The sequence below is a fragment of the Lycorma delicatula genome, chromosome 12, assembly GCF_047948215.1.
Source record: "Lycorma delicatula isolate Av1 chromosome 12, ASM4794821v1, whole genome shotgun sequence".
NCBI classification, from domain to species: Eukaryota; Metazoa; Arthropoda; class Insecta; order Hemiptera; family Fulgoridae; genus Lycorma; species Lycorma delicatula.
Genome location: NC_134466.1, coordinates 67,683,947 through 67,704,032, shown reverse-complemented (window position 1 = coordinate 67,704,032; position 20,086 = coordinate 67,683,947). Strand labels below are relative to the sequence as shown.

The window sequence follows — 20,086 nt, the reverse complement described above, 5'->3', positions numbered from 1 at the left end:
CTCTCGAGTTTTACAAGAAACCAGTTACAGTAACTCAACACATCAAAAAATGTTACTAACAACAATGAATAGTTATACATTATTTATTCGTCATGAAACAAACTATTTATATATATAAAATTAAAAAATAACAAATAATAAACACATTTGACTTAGAACACCCATTATTAGTCAACGTGAAATTCGTAGAACCCTTATTATTTATCTAGTGGAACGTATCAGAATTTCACAAATCATCTTATTAATATTTAGACTAATACAGAATTGGCCAATCCGAAATTAATTGTAGTTATAATTTTGAATATAATCTATCATTATAACAAGTAACATTTCTAATAGTTCTTTATAAAATAGTCGACGAATTAGTAATTTTGTAATGGATCCATGAAGTATTTTTGCGGAGTGGCCTTTGATAATAGTTTCTCATACCTGCATCCAGAATAAAACATAAATTGCAAACCTCCTGAACAGTTTTTTGAAGAAAGTCACTACCCTCAAAACGAATCCAAACACAAACTGCATCTTTTCCATGGTCTCCCAGTCTAACCCCCACCACCATTTCTGAGAATTACTCAGTCTATGTGAATGCATGTACACACACTAACTTAAAGCTTTCTGTGGGAAAAGTTTGTTCCCATTGCAAGCATGATGTCGTACTATGATAAAATTTTATTTTTAGAAAGAATGTGCGATACAAAATGAATCGTGCTGTGATTATCCACAATCAGTCTTCTGTATATTTGTATAGCAGTTTTTAAAGAATTTCATTTGTTACCATTCTCATATGTGTTTATATACTCGGTGTTACTCTATCATTTTTAAGAATCAGTAAAGTTTTATTAAGCAATTTCTGTGTCCCCACCATAACAGGACAGTACATTGATAATTCTGTTGTCTGTTGTTATAAGTCTATTGTTAATTATTTTATTATAAAAGTGTAGCATTGGAAAGGCTTTTACTCATAGTATCCGTTTTTTTTTAACCACCTTTGGAACAGTATAAAAAATTTAATACCAAAAACTTTAGGAATACATTAACGTTGACCTTAATGTAATTTGTAATGAAATCCTCCACCTGTTTTTCTGTGGAGGATTTTGAATGGCTAATTTTTTTGTAATTATTTATATGTTTGTTGTTTTCATTATGATTTATTTATATATTTTTTTATATTTTAGTACAGTTTATTTTATTTTCTATTTAAGTTGTTTGCATTTTTTGTAGTGTCATATGATCTGACTAATGCTTATTTTCTAAATTACTGTTAAATCATAGCTGAAATAAAATATACATACTTCAATAAAACATCTATTACAAACAGTAAATACATTATTATTTAAAAATATTTTTGATGATAAAAAATTTGTTGTTTTTTAATATTGTAGATAAATTGTTGTTCAATAGGGAAAAAGTCATCTAGTTATTTAGATTTACTTGTATAAAAATAGCGTACTAAAAATTGTTAGAATGACACTATCATATTGAAGTTGATATAAATAATGAGATATATTTATATTTTACTTAAATATCAGTTACCTGCAGGGATTTCCGTTATGTACAGAACTCCCACCGTTATAATTTAAAATTTATTGGAATAAGGTTAGGTAACATAGGTTTCCTAATATTCTATAAAACTAAAAAATAAAAAGATTCATTTAAAGAGGTTTTTATATAACAATAATAAAATTATTTTCCCATGATCTTACTGAATAAAGTGAAACTGCAACTGCAAAAGTTAATTTAGATTTTTGTTCACCTGATTGCAGGTAAAAGGTTTGACAATGATAAATTCCTGACATCAACTCTGTTGCCATAATGAATTTTGTGCTTATATAGAGGTAACTCATAATTTTTAAGTATTCCTTGTGGTGTTGGATTTTTAATAACTAACGGCAATTTAATGTTACCCATAACTTTTAGGTTATTAGTAACGTATATTTAACCAGCTTCATGTTTGTTATATAGCTTAATCATTAATGTCAGTCAAAGCTGTTACTCTTCAATAATATATAATTAGCTTAATACTTCTTCTTTTACAGATGTTTTGGAATGCTATGTTACGAAAAGGTTGGCGTTGGAAAGATGATGCCCTAAAACCCAAAGATATGGATGATATTATTAAAATACATAATGCAAATAATGAACAAGCCTGGTTGGAGGTAATAACATTTTTTAAAATGTGTATGCGCATGCATGTGCTATTTTTGAATTTACTAAGCAGAACATAAATCTCATGAAAAATTTGTCAGATCTAAATAAGAGAGCTTCCTGAAAGTAAAGATGATATTAATGGATAATCTTTTCTATGTATGACTTACTTAATTCAAAGTTAAGTAGTTCCTGTTGTCCATCTAATCCAAATTTTGTGTAAAAAAAAGAAAAAAAAGGGAATCCAGATGTGAAATTTTAAATATGATTTGGGTTTTAAATGCAACAAGCATGTATGTACTGTTGAAACTTACAAGTAAATGAATTAAAGTGATGAGATTGTAAATGAATCGGGTGTGCATATGTTTTATAAACGAGGATTGATCCTTCGCACCAAAGATAATTCTGGATATGACCCTCTCTCATGAGTGAAGAACTAAAGTAAGATATTTACAATAAATTTTAGATAGAAATTAGTTGTGATGAATTACATACATATCTCAGTTCTTAGATTTCAATGTCTTTTGTATGCAAGAATTTCAGAAAAAAAAAGATTTGTGCCTTCTACCAGATGGATTCTATGAGTATGAGTACTTTAAAGGAGAAAAGGCAAATGAAAAACTTTAACATTTTTTAATCTACACAAGCAAGGGTGATAAATTTCTTAAAACATATTTGCCGGTTATGAAATATTAATGTCATAAAATTTCTGAAAGTAAATAATACCGACTAGTTGATAGATGTTGATCAGAAACACCTACAAAAATAAAATTCTGATTCTTTGTGCCCTTTCTAGTGTTGAAAATGTTCATTGTGACTCTTTTCTTGTGAGTGTGAAGCAAGTGTTTTTGTTCTTGATTTTCTTATTTCATTTTATCTTATTTGTGGAGTCTTTTGGTGTAAGGCCAATTTCCTTCAGATCCTCTCATATTTCTTTAATCTATTTGCATTCTGACTTGTGTTTTTCAAGTCAAGATTGTAATGTACGAGGGCTATTTTTTTTTCAAGATCCAATCCGTTATGAAATTAAAACCACAGTGAAAATAAAAAAATTTTTATTTGTAACTAGTACTTGCATAGTTACCCTATTTCTCTACATAGTCGCCACTACGATTTAGACATTTGTCGTAGCGTGGTACCAACTTTCCAATACCCTCATCATAGAACAGAGCCGCCTGTGTTTTCAGCCATGTTCCTACGCCGGTCTGCAGCTCGATGTCTGTGCCAAAATGTTGTCCTCCTAGCCAGCGTTTCATGTGAGCAAAGAGGTGAAAATCGGATGGAGCCAAGTCCGGGCTGTATGGTGGGTGATCAAACACTTCCCGATGAAAACGCTGCAAGCGCTTCTTTGTTACAGTTGCAGTGTGCGGCCAACAAGCATTGTCATGGAGAAAGACAATGCCTGATGACAACATTCCTCTCCGCTTATTCTGAATTGCCCTTTGTAGACGTTGAAGAGTCACACAGTATGAGGCTGCAGTGATGGTCGTGCCACGTTCCATGAATTCCACCAACAGGACTCCATTCCGGTCCCAGAACACAGTAGCCATATGTTTTCTGTTGGAGAAGGTTCGCTTGAACTTCTTTGGTTTACTGGGAGAATGAGAATGCATCCACTGTTTGGATTGTTCTTTTGTTTCTTCAGTTTGGAAATGGACCCGTGTCTCGTCCCATGTGACAATTTTTTTCAAAAAATCTTATCCTTTATTGTGGTAGCGCTGGAGAAACGTTAGGGAGGCGTCCATTCTCATTGTTTTATGATGGTTGAAAAGTATCTTAGGAACCCATCTCGCACACAGTTTGTGGTGCTGAAGTCTCTCACTCACAATGGTGTAGAGAGCTGACCTTGAAATTTCAGGAAACTAATCACTCAATACAGAAATTGTGAACCGATGATTTTCTCGAATCGCCTCATCCACTCGCTCAACGAGATCATCGGTTGACACTCGCTTCCTTCCCTGAACGCTTGCATCATGAACATCTGTACGTCCTGCTTTAAAGTTCCTGGACCATTGTCGCACTTTGCTGTCACTCATTGAAGTTTGACCGTACACATTACTTATTCGTCTATGAATTTCAGCCGCATTACACCCCTCAGCCTGAAGAAATCGAATTACCGCACGCACTTCACACTTGGCAGGAGATGCTATTGTTGTAGACATGTTTACGTGCTAGCTGCGTGTTCAGAACTAAACGAAGTGATGGCGTTATTGAAGGTCATACTAGAGACACTGCACAACACATATGCACAAAGGTTCATCCGATTTTTGCACAAATTTTTATTTCGCGACCAATTGGACCTTGAAAAAAATAACCCTCGTACTAGCTGTTTCAGAAGTCTTCCTCTTAACGCATGGTGTCAGTGATGGGCTCTTTATACATGACATTGTTGAAAACAATCCACCACTCCCCATCTTCCTGATACATTTGATGATGCAGGTTCTTCCAGTTCTTCTTTAACTCAACTTTCTGAAGTCTGTCTGTCTTGGTTTGTTCGTTCATGTGGAAGAGTGTTTCTGCTGCATAATTGGTTTCTGGTTTTATAATTATGTTGTAGTGTCTTATTTTGGTGTTTATTGATAGATGTATTTTAAATAATAAATTAAAAATGTTTAAAACAAAATTAAAGAGAATAATGCTATAGTAGTAAAAGTCAATAAAGTGAATGTTCCTATTATTATACGTGAAAATCGACATAATAGAAAAATTACTCATTTTTAAAAAACAATAACTATAAAAAATTAAATAATAATCCAACTAATAAACTAAATGCAAAACTTTCAAAACATTAAATAATTGCAATAAATTAATAGAAAAAAATATATATATATTTATTAACATTCCATTACCACCTATGTTTCAGCTCTTATAAAAATCCATAAAGAAAATATTGCCATTACACCACTTATTACATAAATATACCTTTTTATAGAATTTCCACATTTCTATCAGATTTCTTAAAATGTAACCTCAAATTTAATAACACAACAGCATGAATAATAGTTTTGAAGCTATAAAATAAATTAAAAGAAATGAAATTAGATGACATATTAGTTCATACAATTTAAATAATTTGTATACAAAAATTACAGTAAAAGAAATTTTAAATCTTGTAAAAAATGATGACATAAAAATAAAATAAACATTTCTGTAATAAATCAAATATAATTTTTAGAATTCGCCTTAAACCATAATTACTATACATTTAATAATGAATTTTACCTAGAGGAAGAAGGTTTACCAGCGGGATCTCATTAAGTAATATTTTGTTAGAGATATTTTTACAAAATATGGAAGAAATTATTTTATTTAATATTAAACATATCCACAACAGAAACTTCGGATTAGATGTGTAGAAGATATTTTTGTAATATTTAATAAATAAATAAGTGGAAAGTGTAATAATTCTTAATAAACTTAACGATTTCCATAAAAATATAACACGTACTGTAGAAATTGAAAATAATAAAATTATAAATTTTCTTGACAAATATTAAGGTTAACGGAAAATTAAATTAGAGGAGTGTTGCTAGCATCTTCTCTGACAAGTGTGATGACTTAGAGAGGCAGTGAAATCTTAACCCTTAATCTTTAAAATAGGGGTTTTTTGACACTTTCCACACATTCAAATTCATTTTATTAAAAAATAAGAATGATTTTGGATGTATGAATTGTGTTTAAGAATCCTGAGTAAAAATGTAATCTTATGCGCAAAATAGATTTTCTATCAGCATTCTTGGTTTTTTATCGGAGCAGATTAAAGTCCCATAATAACTATATTTTTTAACTTCAGACTCGCAAGTGGTCCAACCGATCTCAGCCTAATATATTACACATGAAAGAGAGAAAGAGAGGTATACATATCGAGTGTATGATACTGTACTAGTGCTCGCATATATATGGAGGCTGTTCAAAAAAATAATTACAGAAAAAATTGTTTATTCAGTCTTCCAAATCTACATGCTCTTTTTCAAAGTAATCCCCCTTAGTTCTATTACACTTTTCCTATAGTTCCTTCCACTTTTTAAACACGAATGCCAGACCATCTTTCTCGAGCTCCTTGCAGCACACCTCCACAGCTTTGATGGCCTCGTGATTGGTCTTGAATTTCCGTCCCATGAGTGGAAACTTGACTTCAAGGAACAGCCAGAAGTCGCAAGGGGCCAAATCTGGACTGTATGATGGGTGGGGTACAGTTGCGATGTTGCAAACGTTCAAGAAATCAACTACAGTGTGAGCGACATGGGGCTGCACATTGTTATGATGCAGTAAAGTTTCATTAGTGTTCTTGTGCGGCTGTTTTTTCTTAAAGTGACACAAACTTGCGATCAAAGTCAATTTGTAACAATCTGTGACCGTCTGGCCTTGAGGGACAGGTGATACAAAAACCCTCGGAATCAAAGAAGATTATCATCATAACCTTACTGGCTCTGTGACTCATCTTTTTTTTTTTGGAGGTGGCGACTGTGCCCTTTTCCATTGAGAACTTCATTGTTTCACTTCCGGATCGTAGTGATACATCCAAGATTCATCTACAGTTATGATTCAATTCATTTCTTCATTCTTTTCTCCGCCAAACCTCAATAACAGGTCTTGACACAATGTTACATTTGCTTCGTGTGAGCAGGCATGGCACCCATCTGCAAGACACACGATGCATGTGCAAATCATCATGCAAAATCGAAATTGTGCTGCTAACTGAAATGTCTAGACATGCAGCGAGCTCCCTAACAGTAATTCATTATTCTTCGCGGACAAAAGTGGCAGCTGTATTCTTTACAGCATCGGTGCAAGACATTGAAGAGCACCCCTCATCGGCAGTGCTCTCTCTACCCTCCTCAAATGCTTTATACCGCTTGTAGAAGGTAACCTGGTTCATAACATCTTCACCATACACTAGTTATTATTCATATGGGTCTTTTTGGTTCTTCCAGAGTTTCATTAAAAATTTCACTTTACAACATTGCTCTAACTTTTTGTCCATGCTGGACATGGTAAGTGAATATCTAACACACGTTAACGCGAATCGTCACATACATTCACTCACTGCACCAATTTGAAGCTGATTGTTATAGATGGCTAAAAGAATGGGCTACACAATGTTATGCAGCATTACTTCCCTTCGCAACACATATTACCTCAGGGTCACTATTATCATTACTTTTTGAACAGCCCTTGTATAATAACCTCGATAATCTATTTATATACATATTCATGAAAGAATTGGGAATTTCCCTGACTGACCTACAGAATAAAACTGGAAAAATTACAAAGCTAAAAGATAAAAGCATTAGATTTAAACAAAAGACAGACAAACGACAAAATACAACGAAGAGGGTGTTTACGGATGAAGAAAAGAAAGCAAGATCTGAACGGATGAAGAAATACTGGGCAGCTCGAAAGAGTAAAATAACACGCTTTTCTCAGAAAAGATCCAACTAAAATTGACTTTAAGTGGTCCCATGTTGGCCGTAAAAGCATAATAATAATAATATACATATTCATAATAACCCCGATAAACTTAATCTATTTATTTGTTATTAATACCATTTAAAATTTACTTGGAAAAATTAGCTATAAGAAAGAAATTAATTAAATTCATTCACCTCTGTACAATAACCTTTATATTATATATTCATAATTGTGAAGAATTCAAAACTGTTATCAGAATTTGTGTAATACATCATGTTTTTTTAGATATATATGATTTATTTACCAATAAATGCATAATCACTGTGAAATCAATATTTTTAAAAGATTATTATTTATGATTTATGTGTATTCATTTAAAATTTGGTTAAATCAACTAGTTTTTTATTTATTCAAACAGATAAATTAAATTGCCTAAAAAAAAAAACACCAACATCTTTAAAGGATTTCTGTGCAGCTAGTTCACATTCGCAAAGTTTATTGTCAAAAGTTTAGTCCTTAAGCAGTTTCTTGATTTGCAAACCAATAATATACCCTCCTTGAGCTTACAGTCACTTAATTTAGGAAAACTTATTTTTAATGATTAAATCCTGGTCAATCTTTGTCTAGTGCCTTTACAAAATTTTTCATTAGTCCGAGTTTCATGTGAAGCACAGCAGTATCATTTTACCACTCTCAGTTAATGATAAATGCTCTACATTTTTTTCACCAGCCTTTGTAGTTATTGTTGTTTCAATTAAATATACAATCCTTTTAGTAATTTTTTAATAACTAGATCGATAGCAAGTCAAGGAGAAAAAATTTCATAAAGGTGATGTCAGTACCCATATTAAAAATGTCAAAAAATTTCACCAAGCAATATGCCTTGTTTTTACCGGATTTGAATTGCTTATAAAAACAGTAATTAATTTCCCAGCAATTCAAACAGTCCACGTATTTCTTGAACAGACCTCGTAATGCAAAGCATAGTCATATTTGCTCGTAAATAATCATTTTTATAAAAAAAAGAATGATGTTAGGATTATACAGGAAACCAGTTTTACCAATAACAGCAATAAATAACTTCATCCATCTATCTATTACATCAAAAAATTGTCATATACAACAATATGATAATGTAATATTAAAAAATGAATTAAATTTAATTAAACATATAGCAGTTGAAAATAAATACAATAAAAATATCATTAAAATAATTTTACAAATAAATTTATATACAAATACATAATAGCAAAATATTTTTTACTCTTATAGTCAATGATAATAAAAATTTTCTACCCATAAAATATAATAATAATATATTTCACTTCTGAAAAACATCTCGCCAACTTTTATAGTAGCTCCTAAAATTAATAGCACGAAATTAAAAAAAATAATAATAATGAATCTGATAATAAAATCATTTATGATAAGCCAGGTGCATATAAAATTAATTGTGGTAATAAGGATTGTAATAAATTTTATATAGGTATGACAGATATAACATTTAAAAAAATGAAGGAACACTTACAAGCATTTAAATAAAATTAACAGAAATCACACACACTTAGTTTGCATAAAATACAACAAACATACATTTTCAAATTTACAAGACATAGAAGTATTTGAAATAATTAATAAATTAAAAACATAGTCTCTTGAAAAAATACACAAAATAAAAAATGATAATATTACAAATCAGCAAGTGAAATTTGAATATGGTGGTGAATGGATTCAACAAATAGTAGAATCCATATAACTAAATTCATCCATTAGATAGAAGTATGCATTATTATCACTAAATGTTTCCCTTCAAATCACCATTTAACAATCTACACATTTGATGAAGTGATATATACTGTGAATGCAATAATTTGAAGAAGTTTTGCAGTAAGGGATATTTTTATTTATTGATTGTTCATAACCATTGTATACTGCTAGGATGGTAAACTACAAATTCATATATTTATTTATATATATATTTCATGTCTATTATTTTAATTAGGTATTGAAGTGGGAGGCTTTACATGCCCATGAATGTACTGATCCAAAGTTAAAAAGTTTTGGTGGAAGAGCAAAAGATTATTCTCCAAGAGCTCGTTTACGTCAACTCTTAGGGTAAGTGTATAATAAATAATTAGAAGTAGTGTGCTTTTGCTTGATGATCAGGATTATCGCTGATTTATTGTTTTCTTCTTAAAATGATAATATTTTTCTTATATTTTAGTATATTAAGAAAAAATCTATAGAAATGTTTTCTTCATTTGCAGTTTGTTGCTTTCTTTCAGTTTGAAAGTTATGTACTGATTGATGCCCACATCAACAATTATTATACGTTTAAAAAATGAGTATCAGTCTTTGTAACATCTCCAGCTTGTTTCAATCCCAGCAAGCGCAGTCTCTTAAAAAATCGATTACTTGTACACGATTGAAATGTAGTTGTAGCTTATATTCAACTCGTTTTCAATTTCATTATCATAGATAATGATCTGCTGCTTGTCATAGATTACAAATTAAAATGGTTCAGTATCAACGTGAAAAACCAATCTGAATATTCTAGTCACTGTTATCAGCTTTTACAAGTATCATTCGTTATACTATTTATTATTTGTTCTAAGACAATCTCGGCAGGTTTTCATCCCCCTCTTAATTCTGAAAGTATAAAACTGCTCTCATTGTTCTTTGTTCCAAATGTACAACCCTCATTCTATATTAAATAGCTATTACAGTAATAGAGAGCTAAAAAATGAACTGTATTTAAAACACATAGAATTCCTTTAATATTATGTAGGAATTTTTAACATTATGATAAATATTAAAAATAAACGACCATTCAGTTATGCTAGATCTCATTTTTTAAATCAAATTCCAGGACAAATTAAAATGCTTCATATTATAATATCAAATTTCTGTAGGAACCTAAGCGAATGTCTTTGTAATAGATAAAACTTGGTTTGTTGACAGATATTGACATATGACAGTATAGTTATGTGAAAAAATAAGTTCAGAATTATTATTTTTTTACTGTTTGTTACTTTACGGTTACTATAAAAAAAATTACTAAAAATCCCAAAATAATGTATAACAAAATTTAATTTAATTTTTTTTCTTTATGTAAAAATGAAGATTGGACCAAAGTAAAATAAAATGCATTTTTCTTTCCAAAAACTAATCGTTATATTAGTTACAGTGGTAGTTTATTTTCCTAGATTTATTTATATATTTGTGTATTGTTTGATGACTGATTAAAGATTAGTAGAAAATGTAAAAGTGTGAAGTCGCTCTACATCAGCCTAATTTCTACTGAGTGTGCTTAAAATTATCTCTGTCAAAAGTTATAGACAAGGAAGACCAGCGTATTTTGTCAACAGTAAAACCAAGTTAAATCTAATACTGAATTACACTGCAGTATGTTAAAAGCGTTTAAAAATGTTAAGTCTTATGCAGTAGTAGTTTTTAATTAATAGGTTAAAAAAGATGCACGATTTGAAAGTAGTACCATTTAAATAGCAAATATAATTTGTATAGTTAATTTTTTTTTAAAATCATTAAAATAACTTCATTTGTATTAAAGAAAAAAAAATTGTTGGGTTAACTTAATTCATGAGATGACCTTAATTCTGAGTATTATTCATGAGATGACCTTAATTCATGAGATGACTTAATTCATGAGTATTCTGTAAACAGTAGTGATGTGGTTGTAGATCTGATTGATCTTAAAATTGTTAAATTTATAATTTTATATGTTGATACATGTTATATTATTAGTATGTTGTGAGTTCAATGTATTTAATAGATGCTAGTAAATATTTTATTACTAAAAACAGATTTGTTTTTTAAGCAGTTTCTAAAAATGTTGAAGATCTCCTCTAAACAGATATAATTTTTTTTTTATATAGAGATAGATTTTCGGATCGGTCTTGTCATAATTTTATTCTAGATTACTCGAGTGAAAGATTGTTTTTAAACAAAAGGTTATATGTAAATGAGTTATGCTAAACGCTTATTGAAATACGTTCAAAACAAGATTATGCTCTTGAATTGTTAAGTAAAATTAACAAATTTTTACTTAAAATTCAGAACTTAGATTGTTTTATATCGCTTGTTAATCAGTGATCAGTTGATTCTGACAAGAAATTATATTTAAAATTAAATGAAAAAAAGAAGAATTAATAATAACAAATATTTTTGATAAATGAAACATATAAATAAATATTTTTTAGTGTTTTTTTTCTTTTTAAAGAGCAAAATTACAAAAAATTGTAAGTTTAGTTGGTCTCAATAGAAAGCATAATTTAGCTTTAGTTTAAGCCTTTAGAGACCAGTCAAAGATATATCGTCGATTGCAAAATACATGAAAAGTGCACATTAACGATTCATTGTCAGTAGTAAAATATGCTAAAACAACCAGATGTTGGTATATTGTTGTTTATTCAGTTAATAATATTTCTGTCTAAACACAATGTAATTTTATAAGATACAGTAACCATGTCTTGTCAGCTGTTATTGACCGTAGTGTACATCATTCTTGTATACTATACTGTACTGGTTTGTTTATGTAGTGCATGTTTATGTGATTTGTTTATCATCCTGTTAATTGTTATGCAAACAATTCTATTTAGTTAAATATTCTTTTATTGTTTTTCATGTATGTGTTTGTATTTTGTTTTCTTACAATAATGTGCGAGACAGAATTTCAAACAGTGTGTTGGATCGCCAGCTAAATAAAAGTGAAGGTGAAAATGACTTTATTTTATCATCAAGTGATGATAAATTTGATATATTTAGGGATGATAGTGATGAGGACCCTTCTTTTTACCCTGATGGACCATCAACTTCATTTCATAACCAGTTACTTGAAAAACAAAATGAAAGTGACCATGGTATTAGGTCTGTTTTTGTCAACAGACAGGTTATTAATGACAGTTTTGATGAAATTGAGTAATATAGGGTTGCAAACTCAAGAGATTTAGATCAGTTTGTTTATAATTTTGAATATTTAGAAATTCCTGGGCCAAATTACTGTCCTCCTCCAATATCAAAACCTGTGGATTATTTCAAATTATTTTTTACAGGCATTTTTTTTGTCTAAGAATTTTGTGAAAGAAACAAATAGATATGCTCAACAGATAATTGCATCAAAAGGGCCTAACATCTTATCTCATAGTTACCTTCATTCAGCTACCTGTTACTATCAATCAATGAAATATTGGCTTTCATTGTTGTTTTGCTAAACATGGTACAGATACATAAACCAACTGTTAATCCTATTTATGTATGAATTCAGGTTCTCAAAGCACTCCTCAGTTTCTAAAAATGTACAAAAGGAATAGATTTGAATCTTTTCTTCAGTTTGTTTCATGCGGTAACAACAGTATGTAATAGACAATAGTAAACTACAAAGTAGTAATCAGCCCAGTTTTCACCCTTACCAAAAATTCCAGCCTTTAGTGGACCATTGCAACAAACTATTTCAGTTTTACTTCACTGCTCAGCAGCAATTATCCACTGATGAGGAGAGCCTTATTTGTACTAAGAATCGCACTAGTCTTATGCAATACATTTCCAACAAGCATCATCATCAATCGGATATAAAACTTTGGGTTTTGTGTGATTCAGTCTCCAAACATCGAGTGTTTTTTATTAGAAGGTGCTAAAAATGACAATGATAAAGAACAGATAAGAAGGAACGGTTTGGCATATGTAGTTATTGAATAATTATTATAAATTTATAATTTAGAAAAGAGTATCATGTTTTTACAGATAATTTTTTTACAAGCATTCCTCTTATGAAAATTTTGTATAATAAGAAACTTTTATGACTGGCAATGTCGGAAGAAACCGTAAACGACTTTCAAATGAAGTCAAAGCCCAGTTACAGGTAGATAAAACTGTGTAGTCTAAAAATAATAGTTATGTTCCTTTGGTGTACAGGCAGAAAAATCCACAGAAGCAACCCATCACATTAATTTCATCTAATTGAGAAATCAAAGACATAACCCAAACAAAAAGAAGGTACAGTAGAGATATTACTCAGACAAAACCAAGTACGGTAATGAATTATAACAAGCACATGGGAAGTGTAGACTCATTTGATATGATAACTTTATTGTTACTTGGATGAAAGGAGGACAATAAAGTACTGGTAAAAATATTTTTTTTCTAGGAGGATTTTAAATTCCTTTGTCGCATATGAGGAAAACTTGTTAAACAAAGCCTCCTCCTAGATATCAATTTATAGTTTCCGTTGTTGATACAGTTACAGAAGATTGGTTTAAAGAAAAACTAATTGTCAAGGTAATGACCATTGCTCTCCGGGTTTTGAAAAGCTGTCACGGAAAAGTGAAAAAACTTGTGTGTTCTGTAAAAGGAACAAACTATACAAAGGGCAGAAAGAGATCCAGAACAGTCTGTTCTAAGTGTAAAGAACGATGCCATGCAATTTATATTAGCAAGCACATTTGTAAACAAGCACAAATAGTTTCTTTGTTTCATTTTATTATAATTTAGAAACGTATGAATTATTTGAAAATAAGTGTTTTGGAACAATATGATATTTCACAGGATTTATTGGCAGCAGCAAGTAGAGTGCACACTATTTTTGAAAATTTTGCATGTCAGTAAAATTACAGTAAGCGTATGCATATGTGTAATAAATAACAGTGATATAGAAAAATGTTTAATTTTTCAAGCATGGCACTGTGAATATATATATATATAAAGATTCTTTATATGTAAATAAAATAGATAAAGTTCAACCTTACCAACAATTCATCTGTGATTTTCGAATACTTCCAGTCATTCGACCATCATCAGGAAAAGTTTTCTTTTAATTTAAAAGTATTAAAGTTATCATAGAGTAAAAGTAATTACGTTCGTTATACACTACGTTTTACATTATGACAACCGGTTGTTATGATTTTAATATTTTATAATTTTTCTATATACCAATGTTAATTTTAATTCTTTTAAATTGAAAGAAAACTTTTCCTGATGATAGTCGAATGACCGAAAATACATAGACAAATTGTTGGTAAGGTTGAATTTTAATTTATTTTATTTATATATAAATAGTAGAAAAATGTATTTTTTCTCAATCTTCAATCAAATTAAGTGAAATTTGGCTAGCATGAACAAAATAAAATTCCCTATTAGATAAAATAATGTTTCCTGTAGATAAATTATTTTTAGCTTAAAAGTTATAACCAGGTAAATTTATTTTTAAATATAATTTTTTTAAATAAAATATATTTTTGTTAGAAGGGATGTATTCTATTAAAATTTAGCTGCTTTAAGGAGAACTCTAACGGTAAAACTATGAAGATCAGTTTTAACAGTTGTTATTGTTAATAACCATAAAATGGTTAATTTTACTACTGATCAGTTTTAGTTTATTTGCAGTACATATAGCCCAGGAGTAATTGACACTTTTTCGATAGCTTTTTTAACAAGGGTTAAAAACATACCACTAAAATTTCAAGCTCAGATTGTCAAAATAATCCAATAATAAGTTATATTTATGTAAAGAAAAATTCTATGAACTCTAAACTGTTTAGAGATATTCCCTTATATGAACAAAAATTAAGAGGATTTCCATTGAAAATTTTTATAAAAAGATTTTTAATAGATTTATTTAAAATTTTTAAAAGAATATTGGTTCCCTATCGCTGGTTATTAAAGGGTTGGGTCATTAATGAAGTCTATATATCACTGTTTATTAACTATGTTTCCCGAATATAAAATTCCTGTTTATTCCACACATTATTCAAAACTCTTTATTTGTAATAAACTTTGATGGGTTTTTCGGCAGTGTTGGGTTTCAGCCATTTTCAATGGATTTCTAGAAGTCATGTTTAATTAATACAATTCTTTTTAAATAAAATTTAAAATTAAACTTTTCCTTTAATTTCAAGTTCAACCGATTTAAAGACAGCACCAAATTAATGGTTGATAAGTTGATAATTTTGTTTTGATTGACAATTTTAAAAAAGGCAAAGAAGAATCAATTTTTTCTTTTTTTTAGTGCATTTTTAAAATGTCTTTTATTGTTTTTAAAATGTTTAACTTTTTGTGTTTATTTTATTTTGAAATGTCTTATTAAAAAATGTTTGTTTTATTTTTTTACATTGTTTAATTTTTATTTTTTAATGTCAATTTTTTATAATTATCTTTTTTCTCTGTTGTTTTAGATATGAACTTCCATTTGATAGACATGACTGGATTATCGATCGATGCGGAAAGGATGTTAGATATGTTATCGACTATTATGACGGTGGCACAGTTGATAAGAATCACAGATTTGCTATCCTTGATGTTAGACCAGCGATGGATTCGTGGGAAAATGTTTGGGATAGAATGAAAGTTACTTATTGGCGCTGGAGATACGAATTAGAAGATAAATTTAAAACTTCATAGATCGACACTGTTTTTCTCTTATTTTTTTTTAATAGTGAAAATTGTAGAGTAATGATCTTGCAGCTTATTAAAAATATGTGTTTATAGCAATCAATTGTCATACATATGAACAGGTTTTGTTTGTATATTTGTATTTACATATTTAAAGATTTAGTTAATAGGTTATCTACTTAAATAAATCTTTTCTTTTGTAAAAAATAAATCTTGTGCATTGTTTTGTTCAGCTTATGAAAAAAAGTGTTCATTAGTAAATAACTGTTGTTAGTGTATTATAAAATATTTTGTAGGTTATTATTTAGAGTTACAGTAAAAATCGATTATAACGACCTTCTAGGGACCGGATGAATTCAGTCGCTATAGCTGATACTCATTAAAAACGAATCTGGCAAGACACGTATGTGTAGAGTATCCAACTCTGAATACTGTATTAAATTTCCTTTTTTCTGTTGTTGTATTTTATGATTGTGGATTTTCTATCTTTGTATTTATATTTTTGTTTAATAGAGATGCAGTATACAATTATGTATTTTACAATAAGCTACATTAGAAAATTCAACATCGTTTATACTACAGTGATTTAAAAAACTTTAATAATGGTTATAGTAATTTACATCATAAAAAATGCTGAAGTAAAGTATAAAAAATACAAAATTAACAATACAATTACAAAAGAAGTTTTTGTAAAAAAATAATTAACTTATTTTATAACATAGGAAAAAATGACTAGCGATTCAAAGATTTTTGATAAAAAGTCTGTGATGTCTGTCACTTTTTTAATGATTGTTGAAAACAGCAAGTTCAGTATTTTTCTCTATGGTATTCAGAGCTTTTTTAAGTTATTTTTTCTCAGTAGAAAGAAAAAACTCCTGAAGAAAATTGCTGCAAAAACTTCTGTAACAGTCTGCAGTTTTACATAAGTTTTTGGCAGTGTTTCAGCTACTTCTATGAAGGCCACTATGTCGTCATGTGTAAGTGACAGAGCTGTTTCTATCTGATGATCAATTATGACAAAATTATTGAATTCAGTGATTTTCAGGTAAATCTAACGCATTAACCCATTGGTCAAAATAATTTTCATTCGTTAAAGTTAAATTTTCTTTAAAAAACCAGCATGTGCAAAACAGTTTCATATTGAGTATTTTCTCACTCTATCTCATGCTGTAAAGGGCATTAAAATCGTTTGAAATACATTAATGTTATTTTCTAACTTTAATTCTGTTTTTCTAACATCTTTAGCACCAGAAGTGTATGGAAATGCACCTTAAATAAATGAATAACACCCTGGTCCTAATGTTTGTAAAACAAGAGATTATATTACACGGTAGAAAAATAGGTTTAAATGACTGAAGCGATTTTTAACATTTGGGTGAATAGTACAATTATAAAAAAGAAGAAATATCTTTTGCTTTTTAATTCTTAAATTCTGAATCTCACTTATAAAGTATTCTTTCAAACAACTTTGATGCTTTAGAATTGAATTCATATTTCACCGGCACGAATTTAATGTTTTTAAAGCAGTAAGGTTACTTTGCTGTACCAATGACTACAAGTCACCAGATGACTCACCAGAAATCTTTCTGAGCACAATATTGTGACAGAAAGATTTCATGGATCGTGAAAGCACTGGATCCATGAAGAACATGGACAAAAATTTTAATTAATTTTAGATGCAAAATCCTTTGCTTTGTACACTACTGGATTGTTTATTGGAACATAAGAATTTCTTTTAAACTTGAATAAGTAATACTTAGTCAAGAGGTGGGTATTTGGGTATTTTGTATTTCTTATTTTTTCAGATTTTTTTTCAAAAGAACTACTTTTCTCAAGCGCTTCTGATTTTAACAAATTGTTGTGACAGTTGAATGAATTACTGATAATTATTTACAGATATCAGTGTTTTTTCTCCCAACTGTGACCTCCAAATTATGTGTGCTTTTTCTTCTACTGACTGTTATTTACTTTTAGACATTTTAAAACCCCTTAAAGACATTTAAAAACCATTAGACATTTTAAAACGACACAACAGCTTATTACATACACATTCATGAGATTTTTATTATTGACAAATTACTACAGTTCAAAAGAAATTCTGAATACAGTTGAATATTTTTTATGTAAATATCCACTCTACATTTTAACAGTATAACTGACTAAAAATTACTTAACTAAAGATAAATATGTTAATACGTTTCATTTAACAACAAAACACCATTTCAGAACCTTTCACCACTGTTCCATAAATTGTATTAAATTCAATGGAAACAATGTGGGCCAATTTTTTCATTGTTACAACCGATTCTTTATTATAAGTAATGTCGTTATAAAAAGGTTTTACTGTATTTATTCATAAGAATATACCTCAAAATATTTTATAAAATTAGCGTTTAAAATTTATCTAGTCAATGTGTATATTTATTAATTGTCCATTATATTTCCTTTCAGTGTACTTTTGACAAATATAATGTCTAAATATCTACATAAGTCCAAGAAGATTTTTTTCTAACAAAAAATGTATTACAATTACTTTTTATGATATTCCTCTTGTAAATAAATTGAGATTCATTGATTTATTTTCTTTTTTAAATACTTTTTATAAATCCTTTACTTTTTGAATCTATATTGATAATACTGTATGTTCAGAAAGTAAGTTAACAACTTCAGAGACAATACTGATATTAATATATGTGTTTGTTGTCGAACCCTGATATATTAAATCATTATAATGTGCGATTGATATCTGTGACTCAGAAAAATTCAATAGAAAAATTTTAGGGTTATATATAAAGGAAAAATTCAATAACCGCAAAGAATTAATTTAACCGATCATTAAAGTGAATATACTGCTGTAATGGTTATAAAACTCAACCAGGAAATGATAGTATTTTTAATTATGTATTTGTATAGATGAGATGTAGTTTCACTTATTATGATTGAAATTTCTTTGCGTGACTAAAATATTGAGGTGTCATAACTAGAGAAGAATATGAACCCCTGCATTCTTCATAGAAGCAATAAACTATGGCCATTATTATACACATATTCTTTACCTGGAATCAATAAAAATACATTGAGATAATTGTGAACTTTCTGATAGAAAGTTTTTGTGATTACATGATTAATCATTTTACCTAGCAACTAGTTACATTATTCAGATATTTATTTTTGGAAACTGCTAATAGTAAAATCACCCCTGTATGTGCTCCAGAACTTCAGTACCCTATTAAAAATTGATCAAGAAAATGAAATTCACTTTTAATGACCATATACTCTTTCTCACATCAAACCTAACCAGTTTTGAATTTTGAAGCTTTAAAATGAAATTACAACTGTAATGCTTCTATGACAAATTTTTTAGTTGCTCCTTCAAATTAAGTTGAATGTTGCTGGATGTATGGCCTCAATGATAATATCCACTTCAGTTTCACTTTCTGTACTATGTAATTTTATGAATTTCGCTTGTTTTTCTAAAAACATTTAAATGCATAGAATGTTTACTGCATAAGAATATTAATAATGTTTAGATTTTTGGCAGAAAAATTGTCATTTGCTATATAGCCTAAATATTGAAATCTCTATTTCTCTAGACATGTTTTGCCGTACTCTTCCTCTGATTTGCCATAATGCTTCAATCATCCTATTTCTGGACAGTCTTAATCTTCATTCTTCTGTACCGAATTAACAAAATTTTCCACTCTACAAACCTCCTACTTTATGACATCCACTTGTATTTCACTGTCTCATAATTTAGTACCAACTGTTATATATTACAGTAAAATTTAAATTCAATTTTTTATAATTTTCTGAATTTAGTAGTACAGCTTATTATTTAGTTTACAGATATTTTCATTAAAAAAAAAAAAAAAATGTTTTGCCATGCTTGATCAAAACATTAATGTTAACTGTGTATGTTTGTATAACATACATGTTCGATACATATAGCTCTCGTTTCAGTGCATTGACTATTACCATTTCAACAGTATACCATAGAATACACTACCATCTGCTTTTTTGTCTCAAAAAAGAACGTTTGTATTGCCAGCTGTGATTCCTGCCATATAGATTTGATGATTCGTTGATATTAAAATTAATATCATCATTTATTAAAAACTACTTACAA

At 29.1% G+C, this 20,086-nt stretch overlaps 1 protein-coding gene across 1 annotated transcript in view; it reads left to right on the top strand.

Moving 5' to 3' along the window:
• Cchl (Cytochrome c heme lyase) overlaps positions 1-18,363 on the top strand; it is a 28,149-nt gene extending 9,786 nt beyond the window's left edge. Inside the window, exons 5-7 of the mRNA XM_075379345.1 lie at positions 2,037-2,156; positions 9,560-9,672; positions 15,744-18,363. Of these exons, the coding sequence (XP_075235460.1) occupies positions 2,037-2,156; positions 9,560-9,672; positions 15,744-15,969 (459 nt within the window). The 3' untranslated portion in view covers positions 15,970-18,363. The remainder of the gene's footprint in view (positions 1-2,036; positions 2,157-9,559; positions 9,673-15,743) is intronic.
• Positions 18,364-20,086: the final 1,723 nt, after the last annotated feature.